Source organism: Pseudovirgaria hyperparasitica (genome assembly GCF_010093815.1).
Source record: "Pseudovirgaria hyperparasitica strain CBS 121739 unplaced genomic scaffold EJ05scaffold_12, whole genome shotgun sequence".
Lineage (NCBI taxonomy): Eukaryota > Fungi > Ascomycota > Dothideomycetes > Acrospermales > Acrospermaceae > Pseudovirgaria > Pseudovirgaria hyperparasitica.
In genome coordinates, this window is record NW_022985560.1 from 600,214 (window position 1) to 619,267 (window position 19,054).

At 50.5% G+C, this 19,054-nt stretch overlaps 8 protein-coding genes across 8 annotated transcripts; 3 read left to right on the forward strand and 5 right to left on the reverse strand.

Moving 5' to 3' along the window:
• Positions 1-197: 197 nt before the first annotated feature.
• On the reverse strand, positions 198-1,140 carry EJ05DRAFT_478029 (uncharacterized protein). Its single transcript, XM_033744362.1, has 3 exons — positions 1,016-1,140; positions 856-957; positions 198-746 (listed from the first exon to the last, which is right to left on the reverse strand). The coding sequence occupies exon 3, from the start codon at positions 734-736 to the stop codon at positions 233-235; it is 504 nt and encodes a 167-aa protein (XP_033598428.1). The 5' UTR covers positions 737-746; positions 856-957; positions 1,016-1,140; the 3' UTR covers positions 198-232.
• Positions 956-2,272, reverse strand: EJ05DRAFT_478031 (DUF410-domain-containing protein). Its single transcript, XM_033744363.1, has 3 exons — positions 2,197-2,272; positions 1,736-2,106; positions 956-1,663 (listed from the first exon to the last, which is right to left on the reverse strand). Exons 1-3 carry the CDS (start codon positions 2,235-2,237, stop codon positions 1,098-1,100), a joined length of 978 nt encoding a protein of 325 aa, XP_033598429.1. The 5' UTR covers positions 2,238-2,272; the 3' UTR covers positions 956-1,097.
• Positions 2,273-3,735: 1,463 nt separating this feature from the next.
• EJ05DRAFT_502453 (uncharacterized protein) lies at positions 3,736-5,183 on the forward strand (the record flags this gene model as incomplete). Its single annotated transcript, XM_033747260.1, has 2 exons — positions 3,736-4,366; positions 4,420-5,183. 2 exons carry the CDS (start codon positions 3,736-3,738, stop codon positions 5,181-5,183), a joined length of 1,395 nt encoding a protein of 464 aa, XP_033598430.1.
• Positions 5,184-6,604: 1,421 nt separating this feature from the next.
• On the forward strand, positions 6,605-8,356 carry EJ05DRAFT_441696 (uncharacterized protein; the record flags this gene model as incomplete). Its single annotated transcript, XM_033742000.1, has 3 exons — positions 6,605-6,815; positions 6,866-6,948; positions 6,998-8,356. 3 exons carry the CDS (start codon positions 6,605-6,607, stop codon positions 8,354-8,356), a joined length of 1,653 nt encoding a protein of 550 aa, XP_033598431.1.
• Positions 8,357-8,521: 165 nt separating this feature from the next.
• Positions 8,522-10,118, forward strand: EJ05DRAFT_502455 (uncharacterized protein; the record flags this gene model as incomplete). The annotated part of the gene is made up of 3 exons (XM_033747261.1): positions 8,522-8,583; positions 8,635-9,629; positions 9,706-10,118. 3 exons carry the CDS (start codon positions 8,522-8,524, stop codon positions 10,116-10,118), a joined length of 1,470 nt encoding a protein of 489 aa, XP_033598432.1.
• A 1,735-nt stretch (positions 10,119-11,853) lies between these two features.
• On the reverse strand, positions 11,854-12,913 carry EJ05DRAFT_518577 (uncharacterized protein; the record flags this gene model as incomplete). The annotated part of the gene is made up of 2 exons (XM_033748701.1): positions 12,634-12,913; positions 11,854-12,585 (listed from the first exon to the last, which is right to left on the reverse strand). The coding sequence occupies exons 1-2, from the start codon at positions 12,811-12,813 to the stop codon at positions 11,854-11,856; spliced, it is 912 nt and encodes a 303-aa protein (XP_033598433.1). The 5' UTR covers positions 12,814-12,913.
• Positions 12,914-14,226: 1,313 nt separating this feature from the next.
• On the reverse strand, positions 14,227-14,806 carry EJ05DRAFT_487802 (uncharacterized protein; the record flags this gene model as incomplete). The annotated part of the gene is made up of 2 exons (XM_033745642.1): positions 14,227-14,426; positions 14,518-14,806. The coding sequence occupies 2 exons, from the start codon at positions 14,804-14,806 to the stop codon at positions 14,227-14,229; spliced, it is 489 nt and encodes a 162-aa protein (XP_033598434.1).
• A 1,293-nt stretch (positions 14,807-16,099) lies between these two features.
• Positions 16,100-18,963, reverse strand: EJ05DRAFT_84599 (uncharacterized protein). Its single transcript, XM_033750011.1, has 3 exons — positions 18,451-18,963; positions 18,114-18,381; positions 16,100-18,059 (listed from the first exon to the last, which is right to left on the reverse strand). Exons 1-3 carry the CDS (start codon positions 18,847-18,849, stop codon positions 16,504-16,506), a joined length of 2,223 nt encoding a protein of 740 aa, XP_033598435.1. The 5' UTR covers positions 18,850-18,963; the 3' UTR covers positions 16,100-16,503.
• Between the last annotated feature and the right edge of the window lie 91 nt (positions 18,964-19,054).

Sequence of the window (19,054 nt, forward strand, 5' to 3'; positions counted from 1 at the left end):
TCTCCACCTCCACAACCTCCACCACCACAACAACAACAACAACACCAACCCTCCTCACAAACCCACCACCACACCCTCACTATTCCTACCCACCATCTCTACACCGCCAACACCCTCCCTCCTACCCTCTCACACCAAACCAAACCCTCCCCCAAACATGTCCAACCGCGCACCCCCCGCCGCCCCCTCCCGCGCCCCCTCCGCCCGCGCCCAACAGCACGACACCACAACCTCAACAACCCACCCCAGCATCCGCCGCAACCTCTTCCAGCCCGCGCTCTCCAGACGGCCCGGAACCGCCGCGTCCAGCTCGTCGGCCAGCACCGCCACGCTTGCGCTCCACGCGCCGGATTCGCCGCCTCTGGCACCTGCTGCGCCGGCACGGGTTGCGTCGCGGAAGATGTCCGGGCGTGGCGCGTGGAATGAGGAGAAGGTGCGGGGAAGGAGTCGTGGGGGGTCGGTGATGAGTACTGGTGTGGGTGCGAGCGCGAGTGCCGGGGATGTGTTTGGTGGTAGAGCTGATGGCGGCACCCAGGAAGAAGAGGAGGAGGAAGAAGAGGAGTATGGGGATATTGTGGCGCGCGACGAGAGCGGGAGTTATATCGTGGATACGCTGGGGCTGATGATGCCGCCGATGCCGGGGGCCAAGGAGGACGGGGACGACGAGCTGGCCGAGGACGAGATGCGACTGATTGAGATTCTGGGCCGTGGCGGGGAGTTGAGCGGGGAGATTCATGGGGAATTGGGTAATGTTTTTCTTTCTTGTTCCCCCCATCCCCCCCCTCCTGTGATATTTTGGAGTTGGGGCAAGTGAAGGAAGCTGGCTGACTTGTGGGAAATTTTTTTTTTTTGCAGAGTTGAAGGCTTCGCTGGCTGCGAGCTTGCAGGCCAAGTTGGCGAGTCTGGACAGAGATAGGTGGATGTTTGAGTCTGAGGATGTGGGCTCGCCGTGAAGAGGTGAGAAAAAGATGTCTATTCCGGATGCATACGCTATGGTCACTATTACATCGTACAGACGAGACGCCGGAGACTCCCTTGCTACTTATGGCGCGCATGCAGAGAAAAAGACATGCGACACTGTACACACACACAACATCTCAATCCACACCCGGCGCCGGAGCAGCAGCCTGGACTCTCCTCTTTTGCTGCGGCGCGCCACCTCCACCACCGCCGCCCATGAACATGTTCATCATGTCACCGAGCGGGTTGTATGCCTTGGGTATCCTCACTCCAAAGTACCTCTCGCCAATCTGATCCAGCGCATCGCCCCACGTGCCGACATCTCGGATCTGAGCCTCGTATTGTTTTCGTAGCTTCAAGAATGGTGCTTGGGCGCCGCGCTCGACGGCCAACAACAGCAAGCCGAGGAAATTGAGCAGTGGCATGCTTGGGTATATGTTGACGTCGACATCTTGGTTGTCAACCTTCTTGGATGGAAGACCTGGGTTCTTCTCTTCGAGCTTGCGCGTAAATAGGAAGAATGACTGTTTCGCTCCCATGTAGTTGCCCGTGAGAAGGTACGGAAGCACAGCCCGTGAAACGTACAGCGGCGCCGTGGACGGCTCATCTTCCGTATACCATTCATACTCGAGCGTGCTCAGCGCGACAGGCGAATCGCGCGTGCCAAGCAGAAAGTGTCGCTCCGCATCATACGTCTCGTCGTCTGCCATGCCATAATTAGCCTCAGATCTATCTCCTCGCTGCACATGCCTTCCCCCAAGCCCAAATATCTTACCAGCCGCAAACAACATGCCCGCCACATGATGCATCTCCGCATCCCCCATCTCGCTCTCCCCGAACCGCGCACTCCACCCCACCGCCTCATTGATGAACCGCTTCCGCGTCGGCTCCCCCGCCGGAAACCCGCGCATCAGCGTGATCAGCCGGCCTTTGCTCTCCGCATTCACGCCAATCTCGCTCTTGTTGTACACCTCCAGCAGGAACAGCGCCAGGTCGCCGCCGGACCCGCCCTGGCCTGCCTTGAGCAGTAGCTGTGCGCCCGAGTAGAGGATCGAGATGGCGGGGTCGGGCTGCGACTGTTTGATGTAGCGTGAGGCGATTACGCGGAGCTGTTGGTGGGCTTCGTAGAATTGGCCTTCTTCGATTCTGGCGTTGGGGAGGGGGCGTGTTAGTAGAGAGGGTCTTGATTTACTTTGAGTTTGGGGAGGGGAGGGGAGGAGAGGGAGGGATGTGTACTTCGCTTGTTGGCGTGCTATTGTCTTTTCGATCTTCGACATGGCTGCAGGTGGGCGAGGGGGAGTTGGTATGGGTGAGGGTTGGGTTGTTGTGGACGGTTGATATTTTTGGTGTTGATCGACTGTTCTGCTAGAGCTTTGAGCGGCGATGATGGAATGCGGATGCTGCCATGTTTAAGCGTGCCAGGTTTTGGGCTTCGGTATGATATCTACGACTAGCGTGATGCTATGTGCGCGCGAGGCTGCTCGAGAGATTGCAATCGACATGGTATTTGTGTGAGCCGATGCTGTATATTTAGGTCATTTCGAGGTTGCTACATTAATGGTCTAATGCTACATGGATAGTGAGAATGTCTGATATGTGACATAAAGCGAATTCGTTCATATGACAGAAAGTTGACCAAGAATCGGAAGACGAGCCATCGTGCACTTGATAATAGATATCAGGGAACATTGAGCTAGAGAACTACGACCACGTAACAGATTACTAACATGCCTTCCAGAAGTTTGGACACGGCGTCTTCCCAAAATTAATATGGCGCTGCCGATATGCTGAGCGTGCTCTGAGGGGCGTCGGCGGCCGAAGGCTCAGTCAGTCAAATTTCCACAGTCTTATCCCACTCGGTGAGATATACCATCAAGGGGCTAATAGTTCCAAGGGCTCAGTCTTTCAAAAACTTTAACAAGCGTAAAATCGCATCTTCACCGCCACCTCTTTGTGCGGGTGTGTCCTATAGGAGCTGTTGCAACAGACATGATCGTGGTCGAGAAGGCCTCAGAACGGGCGCATCCTGGGCAGATGAGATATTTGCAAGACTCATCAACGATAGTGCGCATCTAGAGTTGGTGCATGCAAGGAAAGTAAGACGCGTACATGTTGTGATTGAGTTGACGAGATGCAGTAGAAGTTGGGAGCCGTGCCGAGGAAAGGAAGACGAGTGAACAGGACGAGTAAATAAAAAGCCACAGCCGACGCCAAGTGTGGCCAGATCCCACCGATCGCCCACGGCCTCGCCGTACAACTACAACACTACACGTGTAAAAACGTGCTAAGACAGGAACATCAGCCCTGCGCTGCCCAAATCTGTTCTCCCCCATCTCTCAAACGAGTAAAGTGCATCGCCAGCGAAAACACACTCGTGGTCGCGACCGACTGAACGCAGATGGAGATCTTGACACTACCCGAGTGCTCGCTCGACCCTGATGGCTTGCAGTTCCAGACGACGCCAGCACCGTGGCTTTTGCCCGGACTGGGACAAGTCAACGATGGGATTACCGAATCTGTCTGATCTCAGGGCGTTTGATCGCTTTCTGACGTGGTCATGGGCGATTTTGACGGCTTGATTCGAAAGTCTGGAGTGTCCTATGGTAAATTGGACTCGACTAAGTTTTACCCCTTGAGGCTCAGCATTCTGAATGGCATGGTGTGTCTTCATGGTATATATACTTGCAGCGCCACTAGATGGATGGATGTTGGATCACTGTGACTTTCTGGCAGAAGTAAAAGGCTACATTCGTTTTATTACAAAAGTCGTTCAAGATGTTGAAGGCCGCATACATTCATTTCGTGCTGGTGCTGCTGGCTGCTTGTGCTCTCGCGCAAACAACAGTGCCATGCAAATGCACGAGTACCATGTATTGGAGGACGTATACTCTGAGAAGAACAGTTACTGGATCCGCGTCATGTACCAGCTTGAAGTTAACACCCACATGTCCTACATCAACACCAACCTCAACCTCCAAGGCATCTACAGTGGCCACCCCGACCTCTTCAAAGCCCACGACGACGAGCACCACTCCTAAACCAAGCTCCAGCTCAGCGCCGACTCCTACTCCTACTTCTACTCCAAAGCCGTCATCGACATCCTTCTCTACTTCGACTACTTCGCCTAAACCTTCTTCGACTTCTACCTCCGTATCTACTACTTCATCAAAGTCTTCTACGACGCCTAGCCCGTCACCGACCTCGACTTCTTCGCCGAAACCATCTTCGACATCTTTAACATCTACTTTGATATCTACTACTTCATCCAAGTCCTCTACAACACCCAGCCCTTCACCGATCTCGACCACGTCACCAAAGCCATCTACAACCTCAACTACCTCGTCAAAGCCGGCGAGTTCGTCCACAATCACAGGATGTGCTCCGACACCGACGAACAAGAGTTCTGGTAAGTTTTAACATCTCCATAAAAACGTTGAGACAACCACTAATTCTCCCCAGGCACTAAACGAGGAGTATCGTACAACGACTTGGCCTTGACAAACCTGTTCTCTACGTCCTGCGTGAAGAGCAAAGCCTCATGGGCGTACAATTGGTATAGCGCACCTGCCAATCAAGGCTCAGCTGCCGCATACAACACCGCCCTGACCTTCATCCCCATGCTCTGGAGCGCTGCAGATGCCCTGACAAGCGTATGGAACGCCAATGCCAACGCAGCAATTGCCAACGGAGCCAAGGCGCTGCTCTCCTTCAACGAGCCAGATGGCTGCTCGGACGGCGGCTCCTGCATGAATGCGACCTACGCGGCACAGAGCTACAAGACTTGGATGCAGCCGTTTGCCGGTAAAGCGAAGATTGGCGCTCCCGGTATCACGAACGGAGGTGCCCCGATGGGGCTGACCTATCTGCAGAACTTCATGCAGGCCTGCAGTGGGTGCACCATTGACTTCATCACGATCCACTGGTACTCGGATGCTAGCCAGATTTCGGCATTCAAGAGCTATGTCCAGCAGGCGTACACGGCAGGTGGGAACAAGCCGATTTGGATCACGGAGTTTGGTTGCACGAGTGGGACAGACGCGCAGGTGCAGGCGTTCATGAAGGATGTCCTGCCTTGGTTGGACGCGCAGTCCTATGTGGAGAAATATGCCTTCTTTGGAGCGTTTGCGCAAAACCCGAGTGCGCCTTTCCTTTGGCAGGAGACGCTGGTGAACCAGGCTGGCACTGCATTGAGCAATACTGGCGTTATCTACGACCAGATATGATATCCTTTTTACTGTAATGGCTGATGTTTTCTTGGGTGGACATCGATATACTGGAGTCACTAACTGATGGGATGGAGGCGGCTTATCTCTAGATACCCATTCAATCAACTGCTTGCTGAACACTTCCAGACTTCTCTTCTTATTGCCATATTCTTCCATTCCTTGCCAAGCCTCTTCGCCTTAGCACTCATTAATCTTTCACGGGTAGTCGCCAACATGGCAACGAAACAGCATCGAAGTCCAGAGCTCGCCATTACAATACGTATCCCCCGTCCCCTCAAGCATGCGTGTGCTATTTTCACCACAGCATCTTCACAGCATAGGAAGCCCGCTCGACAGAGATCTTTGAACCGAATACTGGATTGTCGGCACGCGCCGAAGTCGCACTCACTCGGCGTCGATCTGAATGTCAAATTCATAGAAGCACAGACATATCAGTCAAGGACTACTATCCCAAATCACACAAGTGCATCATGGGATGACAAAGATGCCTTAGCGACGGTAGCCATGGGGTAGAAGGATGGGAATCTGGAACATTAACATGGAGTTGAACTTGAACCTCAGGCTACATGTGTTTTCAGCACGCTAACCATTTTAGGTATGAGAGCCAAATCTAGACCACGACGGGACTGCCGAACGCCAAGTCCTGACATCGACGACTCAACCAGGATGCATTTACCCCTGCAATCGTCTAATACTTATTCATGCAACGCGCTTTTACCTGCTTCACTGCATGCCCCATGTCTACATCAGGCCGTCTATCGCGTAACATTGGTGAAGAGAAGGGTCGTCTGCTAATCAGCATGATGGATGCTCTTCATGACACTATCTCTAAAACACCGTAACACAACCTTCCTAGCTGCCAACATGCTCCGATGGACGTCCGAATGACCCATCAAGTGCTTCATAAACACGATAAGCCTGCTCACGTGGTCTCCATGCAGCCAGTCTGTCGGCAGTACACTAGCTGAGTCACCTTCTCAAAAGACAGTATCTCGTCTGCATGGAAGCGCCCTCTTAGCTGGAGAATACAGTCAGCCTGTTGAGGAGTATCCGTCTCCATAACGACGCCGTTGTCCTTTGATATTCACCAGGCTGCTCTTATACAATGCTCAAAAGGCATATTATTCGAGAGAGAAAGCTGCACTACGCATAGAGAAGGCTAGTGGGCAACCGAACAGTGCGCTTGGATCGACCGTCTTTTCTCTCTCTTCTTCACGCGCACAACATATGGCCTAGCCCCAGGATATCTCAGGTGGGTGTTCGTGACGGCGATCTAAGAACCCACCCCTGGCTCCACCTTGCTGCAAGCGCCACAAGAGAATGAAAGCCACCATACGCAACCCAGACTTGTACCCTCGCCAGTATTTATATACCTCATGAGCTCCAGGTTCACCCGACTTCCCCATTTCATCGACATCATGGGCAAAGAAACCGGTTACGTCGTGGAAGAGAAGGCGCCAGCCTACGGCTCGGGCGACGAAGAAGCTTCGATCAACGGTGTGATTGAGAATGTCGACGGTCTGGCTCGTCAGCTCTCCAATCGTCAGATTCAATGGATGACCTTGGGTGGTGCTATCGGGACAGCTCTGTTCGTATCGATAGGCTGGGGTCTCATTGGCGGTGGACCAGGTCAGTATTCGCAGCGATCTGTTGGTATCTGTTATTGAACAAATTTCTAGGTTCTCTACTCATTGCCTTCACTTTCTACTCCTTAGTCATCGCTGCTGTCAACAATTGTATCGCCGAGATGACCACTTTCATGGTATGATATTTACCACTCGAGTGTTGCCTACTTGCTAACAGACGATAAGCCTGTCTCCAGTTCTTTCATCAAGTTTGCTAGCATGTACGTCGACGATGCATTCGGATTCATGGCCGGGTGGAACTTCTTCCTATACGAGGCTATCCTTATCCCATTCGAGATCTCGGCACTCAATTTGGTGCTAACGTATTGGAGAGACGATATCCCGTTAGCTGCAGTCTGCGCGGTCGTCATTCTCCTGTACGCCATCTTCAACGTCTTCGTTGTCAAGTGGTATGGCGAAGCGGAATTCTGGCTCGCTTCCGGCAAACTTATCCTCATTGTCATGCTATTTTGTTTCACATTCGTCACAATGTGCGGAGGCAACCCCAAGCACGATGCGTACGGTTTCAGGTACTGGCGTGAGCCCGGTGCTTTTGCTGAAAGCGTTACGACTGGCCCTCTTGGAAAATTCGAGGGATTCCTATCCTCGCTCTTTACTGCGGCATGGACCGTCTTTGGTCCAGAGTATATCTCCATGGTCGCTGGTGAGGCTGTGTCTCCTCGCACTACCATCAAACAGGCCTTCAAGACTGTTTACTGGCGCTTCGGTGTCTTTTTCATCGTCGGTGCTCTCTGTGTCGGTATCGTGGTTCCGTACAACGACAAGACTCTCACACATGTCCTCAGCACATCAGGTAGCGGCACTGGCGCAGCCTCACCTTACATCATTGCTATGCAGAACATGGGCATCAAGTTCCTACCCGACCTCACCAACGCTCTTCTTGTCACCTCTATCTTCTCTGCCGGAAACGCCTATACATTCTGTGCTTCTCGCTCTCTCCATGGTCTTGCAGTTCAAGGTCAGGCGCCAAAGTTCTTGCGCAAGACCACTCGTCGTGGTGTACCCATCTACTGCTTCTTGATCACCATGATCTTCCCGTTCCTCTCCTTCCTCTCTGTATCCGACGGATCCGCTCAGGCTATAAAGTGGCTCGTCAACCTTGTCACCGCCTCGCAAGTGCTCAACTATGTGATCATGTCCATCACTTACATCTGCTTCTACCGCGCGATGAAGGCACAGGGCTTCGATCGTAATGCGCTCCCCTACAAGGGCTGGTTCCAGCCATACTGCGCCTGGATTGCGCTCTTCTTTACCACCATCATTGTTTGCATCCAGGGATATACTGTATTCCTGCCCAGCAAGACTGGTTTCGTTGTCGGCACCTTCTTCACCTATTACACAATGATATTTGTCTGCATTCTCCTCTTTGTCGGGTGGAAGGTCGTCAAGAGGACTAAGTTCGTCAGGCCCGAGGAGGCAGATCTTGTTGGTGAGAGGCCATCCATCGACAAATATGAGGCGATGACTACGCCGCCATTGGGTCTGTGGGAGGATATTGCCAAGAGCCTGCGATTGAGGAAGTAAGTAGCGATCTTAAGAAAGAGGCTTGTATGAAAGGAAGAAAAGGACTACACAAAATTGCGGCTTGTTGCTGGCAATGACAGGGTGTTTGAGGTTGGACAATAAGATACCACGATACGATATGATATTGAATGAAGAAATGTTTCAAAGGTTCACAATGTTTTCATGATGGGCTCTCCACTTCTCTTGACAAAGCGAAAATGCCGTCATGTATTCATGGTATTGACACGGTAAGTCCGATACCGTACCTCGGGGTACCACAAAGCTAACGATACTTCCAGTTTGCCCCCAAGCAAGTTCAGAGTGAAGTGCTCGTCACCTAGTTCACTTGACAACAGTATCGCACCACGTGCCCGCACCGCCAGGTATCCAATCACCTGCTCTTTCCAATTTCGTCCAATTTCCCGACGTCACAGTTCACTACGCACAATCTGCTGTGCGAGTATATATTCTGCCGTCACTCGTCTCAAACTGAACGTTCGCACCTCACAACACAAAGCCCTTTCCCTGAACGCAACAGCGTTCCCCACTCAAGCTCTACTTCTAAACATTCAGTTCAACGTCACTATTGTTGCAATCATGTCTTCCACTCCATCCAAGAAGGATACCCATGATGAAGCTCAGTCCTCCTCGTCCGCCGAGCGCAAGGATCTCAAGAACGTCGCAGATCTCGATGACTTTCCCTCCGACGCCAGTGAATACGGTTCCACTGTCAGCAACGAGGCTACTCAAGCTTCGAACCGTACTGAAGACCAGCGCGGGAAGATGGCCTCTGCCATGCGTGGCAAGATGCGAGGTGGAGGTGCGATCCCAAGCGACATGATGGAGCAGTATGGTGTCAATGTCGACGATAGTGACGAAGGATGGGTCGACATCATCGACGTGCCTATGAATTGGAACGAACTGACCGAAGCTGAACGCAACAAAGCGATCCCTGGTTCGTACCCTGATGAGGATGCCAGCACTGCAGTTAATGTTGACGGCACCGCTGAGCCTGGCGCTGCTAAGAACGTCACTGGTAAGAAGTATCCTTTCTTTGTTCTACAAACACACGGAGATTCTCCTGCTCCGTCCGCCAATAGCACCAACATTGGAATCAGTCGCACAAAGGCGATCAGCGTCGTCAATGAATCTTTCATAAATCTCATACACCAGAAGAGAGTTGCTACGTTCGGAGAAGACTCTGACTCTGACGATGAAGCTGCGGCCGAGGCGCACAACAAGCGCATGATCGAGTTCGAGATCGATGCCAAGAATGCTCGCGAGATGCTTGGTGGTATGTTCGCTGAACACTTGGTATCGCAGCGTAGTCTGACTCAAATTTCGACGTGGATTCACTAACCTCTTCACAGTCCCACCAATCCTGCGCCTCGAGCCGCTCCCCAAAACTTCACCAGAGCGCCAGATCGCCTACGAGCGTCTGATTGTTCTCCTTCGCAAGCGCTGGGCCGAGTCCCGCGACGCCGCGTCCCCGCCTACCGCACTCGACCTGATCACCGACCTGGCTGCTGAGATCCGCTTGGAATGCGAGCGCAGCATCCCGCACTTTGTGCCCAACAACGTCTTCGCCGCCCGCACCGCGGTCCTGGTCCCCTGGCGTCGTCGCGTCGTTCTCCTCTTCGAGAACGAGTGGATGGTCTGGCTGGCCGCAGAGGCGGAGAAGGGAGAAGGGGTGAGCGAGGGCATCGGCGCCAAGGGCGAGGTGTTCCCCAGGTCCGGATACCCGGACTGGGAGGCGAAGTACGGAAAGGCGTTTGGACATTAGGGGTTCGTGTAGGAATGACGGAATGTCACCATTGAGGGGGTGTTATAGCACTCATATACGTCGCATCAATTGACATTTGTGCTGGTTTACATCGCTTCAAGCAGTCTTTTCGAGTGCACCTAACCACGTGTAACAGCATTCCGCAGCCTGGCAAGAATGACAAAGCAGCGTACTTCGTAGGCCTACAACAGTACCTCAGTCCCCTGGACGCATCATTCTACGCATACCCATCAGCCAGTAAGCCGACCCCCAGCAGCCGACAACCTCGAAAAACAAGCAAGCCAATAAGCAGAATCCCCAATCCTCTCCTCTGTCCAACCAGCACGCCACATAATCAGCGGCCCGGAACGCACTTTATTGCTGTGTTGTGTGGTGTGTGAAAGGGGTATTTGGTGAATCTTGAACTCACGACGCTACGCAAGAGTATGGTGATTTAACCATCGTCGTATCAATGAGCTGCTTTCATGAAATTGGAGAGGGGAGAGTGCCTCAGTTTCTTTGTCTTGCTTTAAGTGGTCAGTGGGCTGCATTCGCATTCACGTAGCCACCTTCATGATCAAGCGTACGGACTGCGAGATCAGGACGGATGTGGACTGACGATTCTATGTGAAGGAACATCTGTGAGCTCGTGGATGCGAGAAGGCTGGAGAAAGTTGCGGTAGAAACGAGTAATGTATCGTGTGTGCTGGGTGGGCTGCGCCGTGATGAAGAGAGTTCTCTGCTGTTTGGGCATGTGGAAGTGCGGCTGTGTAGATCTCTATATTTGTTTCTGTGTATACACTTGGCTATATGGCCACGAAGCAGTTAGGTCTATTCTAAGCAGCGAACTTGAAATCTAGCTCGCTATGCAGGAAGCGGTAATTGTACCTCCTCATCATCATTCAATCCGCTGTGCATGTGAATGGCAGGCTTTTGTACTGAAGACTCCGAGATTGTGGCTAGGACAACACCAGAAACTGTTACAAAGATTTGCGATATTCCCTATTTAGACACAACGCATGGAGTGTTGGATTCTCTCAAGGCGGAATCCACTAATTACGCACCCTCGGAGCTAACACCTGATCTGTCTCATGGTTCGGAACGCTATCCGGTGGTGTCTTGGCGTGTGCTAGCCCGGTATGGAAATACCTTAGGGACACACAGCACCATCACACATCATTTAAGTGGGTACGCCCAACAAGACTGGTAAACTGCTTATTGATGCGAATATAGGTTCGTGAATGGTTCAACGGCAACTACAACTAGGTCTCAGGCAGCCTCTATAATTGCCGGGATCATGGAAAGTAGTCTAGTCTCCTTTCCTACTTCACGGTTGAGACACGTGCGTGTCTTCCCTGACTCATGAAGCAGGTCTCGGAGCGCATTGATCTGGTCCAAACGCTCATGCGTAAACGGCAACTCCCAGCGTGGCCAGGGCTGTTTGAAATCTGTCTTTGCATATGCGGAGCGCTTGCTCAGCATGAAGCTTGTTTAGTCAAAGCGCTAGTAGGGAGTGCAACCCCAAGAAGGACCGAAAGTAATATGTGTCTTTGGAAACTATGCTGGTATGTGTGTCTCTGCTTGGGAACTGTAAAGTTCTGACGATGTCAATTTCGGGAACACTCTGAGAAGTTATGTGTGTTTCTGCACCAAATGGAATACCGGTCCTGCTGAGGTCTATTGTACATGATCTAATGCTGTTATGATAATACAATGATGCTCGCTAAGTCGCAGAAAAAACATGAACACGAACCGTTCAGTTGAGGACATCCATCGGTCTCCATATATCAGGTAACTGTGTATTGAGTTGCCCCTGTGAATTCATGCTATGCTCTCTGTTCTTCAGTCTCAGCCATGCGGCCGAGCAAGCTTTTGGTGTCCAGGAGTCTGTGGCTCCAAATTCAGCCATCTTCTCACTTATGATCTCCCAGCGTTTAGTCTCCCAGTAGTCGTAAGCAGCCATTAAGGCTGCTTGATCCGCATCGTTGAAGTCCAGCAGCCTCCGCTGTCGTAATCGACGGTAGCGCATTTGCAAAGCCGGGACGCTGTAATCTTTGTTACACTGTGACCTGAAGATATCCGCTATCTTCTTCCATGACTGGTTTTGCTCGTCTTTCAATTCCAGGAGAAGCCGTTCTTCCTGCTCTTTGGTCGTCCCGCCTTCCTCTTCACTGCCGTGGCCAGAGAGTGAAGTTGCCGAGGCGCCTGAAGGGAAAGGATTGCTGCGTGAGCTGGAAAAAGTGCTCGCGTGATCGAATTCGGGATAGCTATTATGCCTTCGCGCGTGAGAAGGTGTAAAATGTGGTTGGGATGTCATGCTTTGCAGGTGCTCTTGATACGAAGAATCTTGATCACTGGTGGTCGGAGTTGGCGACTCCTGCCCTCGAATATAGGGGTACTGGGCCATGTTACTGCTCATTGTGTTGAATATGTTCGACTGTGCAAATGTTGGATCTAAAGACACGCTGCTTGAACAAGCAAGTTGAGACTATTTCATGTCAGTATACGTCTGAAGATGCGGAGACGTCAAGCTTACTGAAGCGGTGATATCTGCGGAGCTCAGAGGTACGGGATAATAGCATTCATTCCAAGGGCCTGGTTGTGTGTTTTGAGAGCTATTTGCTATATCACACGGCCATCTGCTGTCGTGACTCAAGGGTGAATCTACTATGGAAGGTAGGTCTGACGGAGGTTGTGTCCATTGGATTTGGTCCATCTTCCAGATTCGGCCGATATATTGCGAGGTATATGTGGTATTCTGTCTTACGATGTTGCGAGGATGGTCTGGAACTGGTCAATACAAGCCTCAGTAGAGCAGCATCAGTTGTTCTATATATTCTTTGAAACGTCACAAAGCTAAGATCGTAGGTAGTGCGCTAGCAAGGACAAACTACGAGAACTATCAGAACTATCTTGGCTGTCGACAAGTCATAAGCAAGAATACATAGTCGTTCTCCTAAAAGTACCATGACAGAGCATGCTAAAGGTGGCTTGTCACGCCAAAGAGGGTCCGCGTGTCCGTAAGGACCCCCATTCATCTAGGGACGTCGTTTTGCTCTAGTCGATCACCTAAAGTTGGCACTAATTAAACTACGGCAAGTTCTCCATCTCGGGGTTATCCCATATAGCAGCCCTGGAGACTCCACCCTGGAATCTGTTTATGATGCTGTACCTGAGAGATGTGAAAAGCGCAGTAGTTTCGACCCTGCTGAAGGTCCAGGGATCGAGCACAGCTCGAGATCTCATCGATGCAGTGGTAGATAAAAAAAGGTGTCGTCACCCGAGCCCGAAACTTGGACGTGTGTATACATCTGTGCTTGCCCTCTGGTAGATTATCCTACACTTTCCTGATTCCATGTCTTGCGTATATAGGTCTTGTCGTCACTAACCCTGTACCGCTATTTCTGTATTCGCTCGTGCTATGCAAGTGCTGGCCGAGATCATAGATGGGAGAAGTCGGAGAAGGCGTTCCGATGATGTTGAGGCGATGCTACGGAGGGAGCTATGTCCGATTGTGTAATCCATCGTTGCTGAGTGATTGGGGGCGGGTTTAGTCCGAGCGTTTCACGCAAGTGTCTACTAGCTTAGCACGCATTCATCACACTCCAATCAACGAGTATTAAATCACTGTGTACTTTGCTATTTTTGTCCGTGCAAAGCGTGAAGCAGCGACGCTTCTTAGCCTCGCGGACGGTGCAAGGCGCAGAACTGCTGACTGTAATAGATGTGGAGGCCGCGTTATCGGAATGACACAGTGTGATAATTCTAGCCCTGAGATCATAATTACCTATCTCAGCTCAGCGCTACTCGTAACTGTCTCGATTCGGAACTCTGCACGAGGACCTATCTGTGACTGATGGTCTTATCAAATCTGGCTACTTGGTGCTTGGAAAACGCTTCATGCTTAGTCGCTGAAAGCCTTTGCATGTCGATCACACTGCTGGAATAAACCGAGAAGTCTGGTACCTACAGCAACGTATGTACAGCAGATGCTTTTCATTATTGAAAACAAGTTAGTGCATCTGCTGAGACTACTACTAATACTACTCACGATTACAGATCCTTTTCAAACCGTTCAGCGGAAGGATTATACAGAACACGTACACAATAGAACTGCCATCCGACCTCCTTACCCTCTCAAGTCCCTCGCGTACCTCCTCATCGACCTATCTTCTGGCTCATCTGGCAACACAAATGTTACCGGAACATGATGGTTGTATATCGCCATCTGCACATAGTAGCCCGTCGCATGCTCCAGCACTCCAATCGCCCACTGTCCACCTCGATCGCCACCTCCGCTCCTGAGCACCGTCGCGTCTACTTGATATCCTACCAACATGCTTCAGCATCATGTCACGTACAGACGTACCACTACTCTCACAATTCTTCCTTTCTACCGGACATGGAAAGGAGAACTTACCATATTCTTCACCCTCAACTCTCTTCAGATGATGTACAATTTCCTCGCCACTCACAAAGTCTGGGCACGGGTCGCCGGCCTTGGATCCGCAGCGGATAACAACGACATCAATGTCGATTGTCTGGACTTTGTAGTACGCGTATGCGCAATAAGTTAAATTGAAGGGTTTAGTCATTGTGATGACATCACCAGGCTGAGGAGATTTGATGCCGCCGTCTCCCATCTCGCACGTTGTTGCCGCAACAAAGGACACGCATAGAGCGAGGATGAGCTTGAACAGGGCGAACATTTTGTGGAACCTGAAACAATACTATTCTCGATAAGGGGAGGGAGATGAGGCTGGCTGTCTCAAGGCTGAGAGCTCAAGCCAGAACGACGCAGCAGCCCTCATTTATATTGAGCTGCAGACCTACCAGCACCCATTCCCTTAGACTCGGAAAAAGCTCCTGCACAAGAAAAGCGGATACGACAGTTTTCGTGCTGTTGCGGCGCCGGTGCTACAGCGTACAAGATAGCGCCTAACGCAACGACTGTTGCCCTGGGCATGTCATACTGTATAACCTTGCAACGAGGAATGTACCTGGACCATTTCCTAGAGCTGACATCGGTCTACGAATTGGATTGATAATAGCATTAGGATGTACACGGCGTTATGGCTTTCTACAGTGCTCCTAATTAGTCTTTGATGCAGCCGTTTGTCCTGGAATGCGCCGTTCTTTTCCGGTAGACTTATAAAGCACCAATTCAATTTCTATATCTCAAAACCCTCCAGTGTACCTAGGTATATCCCCACGACAGATTCGCGTATCTAATTTGGTCACACAGCGGCACAGACCACATGTCTCGCCACCATGAGCACGGAATAATGCAGACACACGACAGCTGTCGGACCACTACACATACGACACTCTACAGGGCTTGGCGAAAATGGATGCATATTCAGACGCTAGAAAATCCAGAGAGAGCCGCTAGAAAGGGTGGGATGGCTAAAATAGAATCGAGGTGAACAGGTATTGGGCTCGGAGGAGGAAACTGCAGTACCATGTGATACAGGCATTTGCTGCGCTTCCATGGACGCAAATTCCTGTAATCTGTGTCAGTGAATACGTCAGAAATGTATGAACGGTATCGTCGCTTGGAACATAGGTGTAGGTGGTTGAACGTTTGCTCGAGGTTCATTCCACTGCTTAAGACTGAGTCAATAGCCTTGTGTTCACAGATTGCGTCAGCGTGTACAAATCCATTAATCTCTTACTTGATGGCGTGTATATATTCATACAGAGCTGCGAGCTTTCACAAAATGTGTGGAACTTATGTCGATCCTCTCTTATGATGGAGTATGTCTGCGCGGCCGTAAATAGTCGGACAATGCCACTTGTTCAGCATACTGTTGTTGTCGCATATACCAATGATACGTATGATTACTGCCTCTATCGCCACTGTGAATGGTTTGTCAAGTGCTATATAGGAAGTGAAATGTTCACGGAGAGTGGGTTTCTCCACAAACAATCTTCAATACCTTTCCAAACTTACGACTTCGAACATCATCAACTTCCCAGCCTCACAACTTCAAAATAACCACTACCAAGCCACCATCTCCAACCCCATACTACACGAAGCCGAAATTTCCAAATAAAACAGACAATCAACCGTTTCTACCATGATGGCTTGGAGAGCGTGGTCTTGCTGCCAGTGCAGGTCGATTACCCACTACGAGAACAAGACCTGCAGCAAATTGAGCTGCTGCCATGGACGGTGCAGTATCTGCGAGATTGGAGAGTCTTCAAATAATGTATTCACTAAGAAGTGACGCCGGGATTAACGGTATCGGTATCAGTGGAGAATGGGTTAAAGGCTTCATAAATTATGAATAACCAATAATATTGACAATTAGTTCGGATCAGCGCTTGGTCTTGATTGTGATGATCCAGTCGACATGACCTTCGTGAGTCTCATTTAATCCGTTTGACTGTAAACGTGTCGCCATCAAAAATGCATAAAATCCCAATTCGTGTCTTCAAGTGTCCAATTCAGGGATTCCGGAACAAAACCACCTCCGACATTGGCGAATGTATCGATGGTGAAGTTTGGGCTTGTAAAAGGATCTTGCCATGTAGGTGAATACGTAGTGGTCAAAGCTGAATTGCTGGGTGATTGGGATGGGAAGGAATACTGAGTTAAAGAACCTGACTCAGGAAGTGTACTATGAATAGCAGACGAACCATTTACAGCAGGCGCGGGCTGAAAGCCAGATTGGGTTGCTGGTGCTGCATGTAATTGCGATGGTATAGATAGCATCGATAGGTCTCCTGAGGCTTGTACTGCGCTTATATTTGAATCATTCGAGAGACATGAACCAGAGCTGTGGTTGATCGGTGATGCAGAACTAGGATTGAATCTCATCCTCAGGTGCATTTTGATGATATCAGCACTTCTCTGGAGTCCTGGAGCTAATAGAGCTTCAGATTCGAGCATCTGCAGCTTTGAGGCTAATCTTTCAGCGGCAGCGGCGGCGGAGGCTTCGTCTGGGGTCTTCAGATCGTGCACATCGATGGTCGCACCGGTGAATATGCAGTATGAGATCAAATACGTTTGATTCTTAAGGCGAAAGCTTCGTTGGTACAACTTGATAAAGTGATGTACGATAGAGCTTTCTTCCACGCACACACGTTGTGCTCTTCTGACCAAGGTTGGATGCTTGTATCGAGGATGAGAAGATATCAGAAATGGCCGATATAGAAGTATCAGAAGGACATGAGTCAGGATATTCAGAGAAAATATGTGAGGTGGTGGACAGTGCGTGATGGTGGCAGGATCTTCTACCTTAATGACATCTGGTAGCGCTGCAAAGAACGATCGAAGTTTTGTCTCGAGAGTTTGCGTTTCGATTTCGATAGTCTTTGAGTTGATAGTAGCAGAATATACAACGTTGTACATCTGAGTGGTGATCTTCGAGAGTCTCAAGAAATGACGGAAAGTCAAGGAGTTGTAGCTCTTAGTGGGCGGATATGTAGGATCTGCGTCTGGCAATCCGTCCGGCTTCCAAAGAGTGTCGTCGTCCGAGTCATCCCATAAACAATGATGCGTAAAAGGCATATCATTCAGCGTAGGTGGACGTCCCAAGCAAATACTCATTGTTTTGTCCCACACGTATGCAGATATGAGGACCCGCTTCCTCGCCTCGAGGTCATCAGGGCTTAGCTTGTCTGCGTCGCGCAGCTTCTGTGGACTGATGTGTAGGCCAATATCTTTAAGCATCCGAATAGCCATGCCTGTGTAAAGCCAGCCCTCGCTATTCCGACCCAATGCGCACTGCCGACCTCCTAGAATCAGGAGTCCCTGTATCGTGGCAATCTTCGGTTTGCTCTGCTCCATCTCAACTTGAAGAAGAGCCTTCGCCTTCGCCAAGAATCGTTCACCATATTCAATAGAATTGAAACGAGCATCATTGGGGTCCATGTGCCTTCCAGCATGTGCATATATCACATTTAGGAGAAATGGCGAGAAATAAGGCCCACCCAAGGCAGAATCACGGACGAAACCTAAACTGTTCGTTAGTCCATATGGTTGTATATCATTATGGCCTTAGGACCCACATCGACGATAAACACAATTATGCAACGGATGCTGCCACGTCCAGTAGTGTTGTAGAAGTGCACTTGATAGTGCTGGATCCACGGAAGGATCGTTCCTTAAGTTTGCTAAGGTGAGTTTCTCCAATGAATGATGAAGATTTGCATTCGTACGAAGCCATTCGATATGTGCCGGTTTGTCGAAGAGCATTTGTTCGTTGTTGGAATATTCGACTCGCTCAGAATGTTCGTCTGGCATGTAGAAGCGCGAAGTAGTTCCAAAGTATTGTACCTGTATACCCTGTCAACTTTATTGTCCAAAGGTGCACGAACATCTTGTGCTCCATGCAACCAGACTCACTTGACCGTGTTCATCAACACTTAATTCATCGCAAGGCTGAAGGGTGCCACAGCCACCTAGCGGCACCAACTTGGGAGCCGCATTTGACGAAGTGCTTGCATCTGCGTCAGAAACTCCGCATGCCTCTAAAACACGGGCACGCTCGGTATCGTCCGAGATATCAAGCTTTCTGATTTGATCCTCTAGGAACGCGATTCGGTCCAGGGCTTGATGTAATTGGTTGCTGTCTGCCTCTGTAGGTTTGTATACGCAATGATCCCCGCGTTTCAAGCATCGTCTGCAAACAGGCCGTTCTCCATCGCATCGGATCTTCCGCTTGTTACATGCCGCACAGGCGAAGCCATAACGACGCGGCCCTTTGGATGCATTCGTTGCAGTAACACAGACTGCTCTATGCATATCGCTTCGCACCTAGATTGCAGAGACGCTGGACAGGCTGTAGATTGGGGTAATCTCCGTCTCTGTCACAGACAAGATCGAAGTTGACCTGAACACTGGTGCTTACAGACATCATAGGTCGGTAAGATGCCGAAGCGCTAAGTCATTTTTGGCAATATTTGAAAGCGAGTCCAGTACTAGCTATTCTGGCCCGAGCATGTGAAGA

Bases quoted from the DNA above. Each gene is read 5' to 3' on its own strand.
- EJ05DRAFT_478029 (XM_033744362.1), bottom strand. From the start codon at position 736: ATGAATCTCCCCGCTCAACTCCCCGCCACGGCCCAGAATCTCAATCAG.
- EJ05DRAFT_478031 (XM_033744363.1), bottom strand. From the start codon at position 2,237: ATGTCGAAGATCGAAAAGACAATAGCACGCCAACAAGCGAA. The intron at 2,107-2,196 runs GTACACATCCCT...CCCCAACGCCAG, and splicing joins ATAGCACGCCAACAAGCGAA to AATCGAAGAAGGCCAATTCT. The intron at 1,664-1,735 runs GTAAGATATTTG...ATGGCATGGCAG, and splicing joins GGGCATGTTGTTTGCGGCTG to ACGACGAGACGTATGATGCG.
- EJ05DRAFT_84599 (XM_033750011.1), bottom strand. From the start codon at position 18,849: ATGCATAGAGCAGTCTGTGTTACTGCAACGAATGCATCCAAAGGGCCG. The intron at 18,382-18,450 runs GTGAGTCTGGTT...CAGGGTATACAG, and splicing joins GTGTTGATGAACACGGTCAA to GTACAATACTTTGGAACTAC. The intron at 18,060-18,113 runs GTGGGTCCTAAG...CGAACAGTTTAG, and splicing joins TAATTGTGTTTATCGTCGAT to GTTTCGTCCGTGATTCTGCC.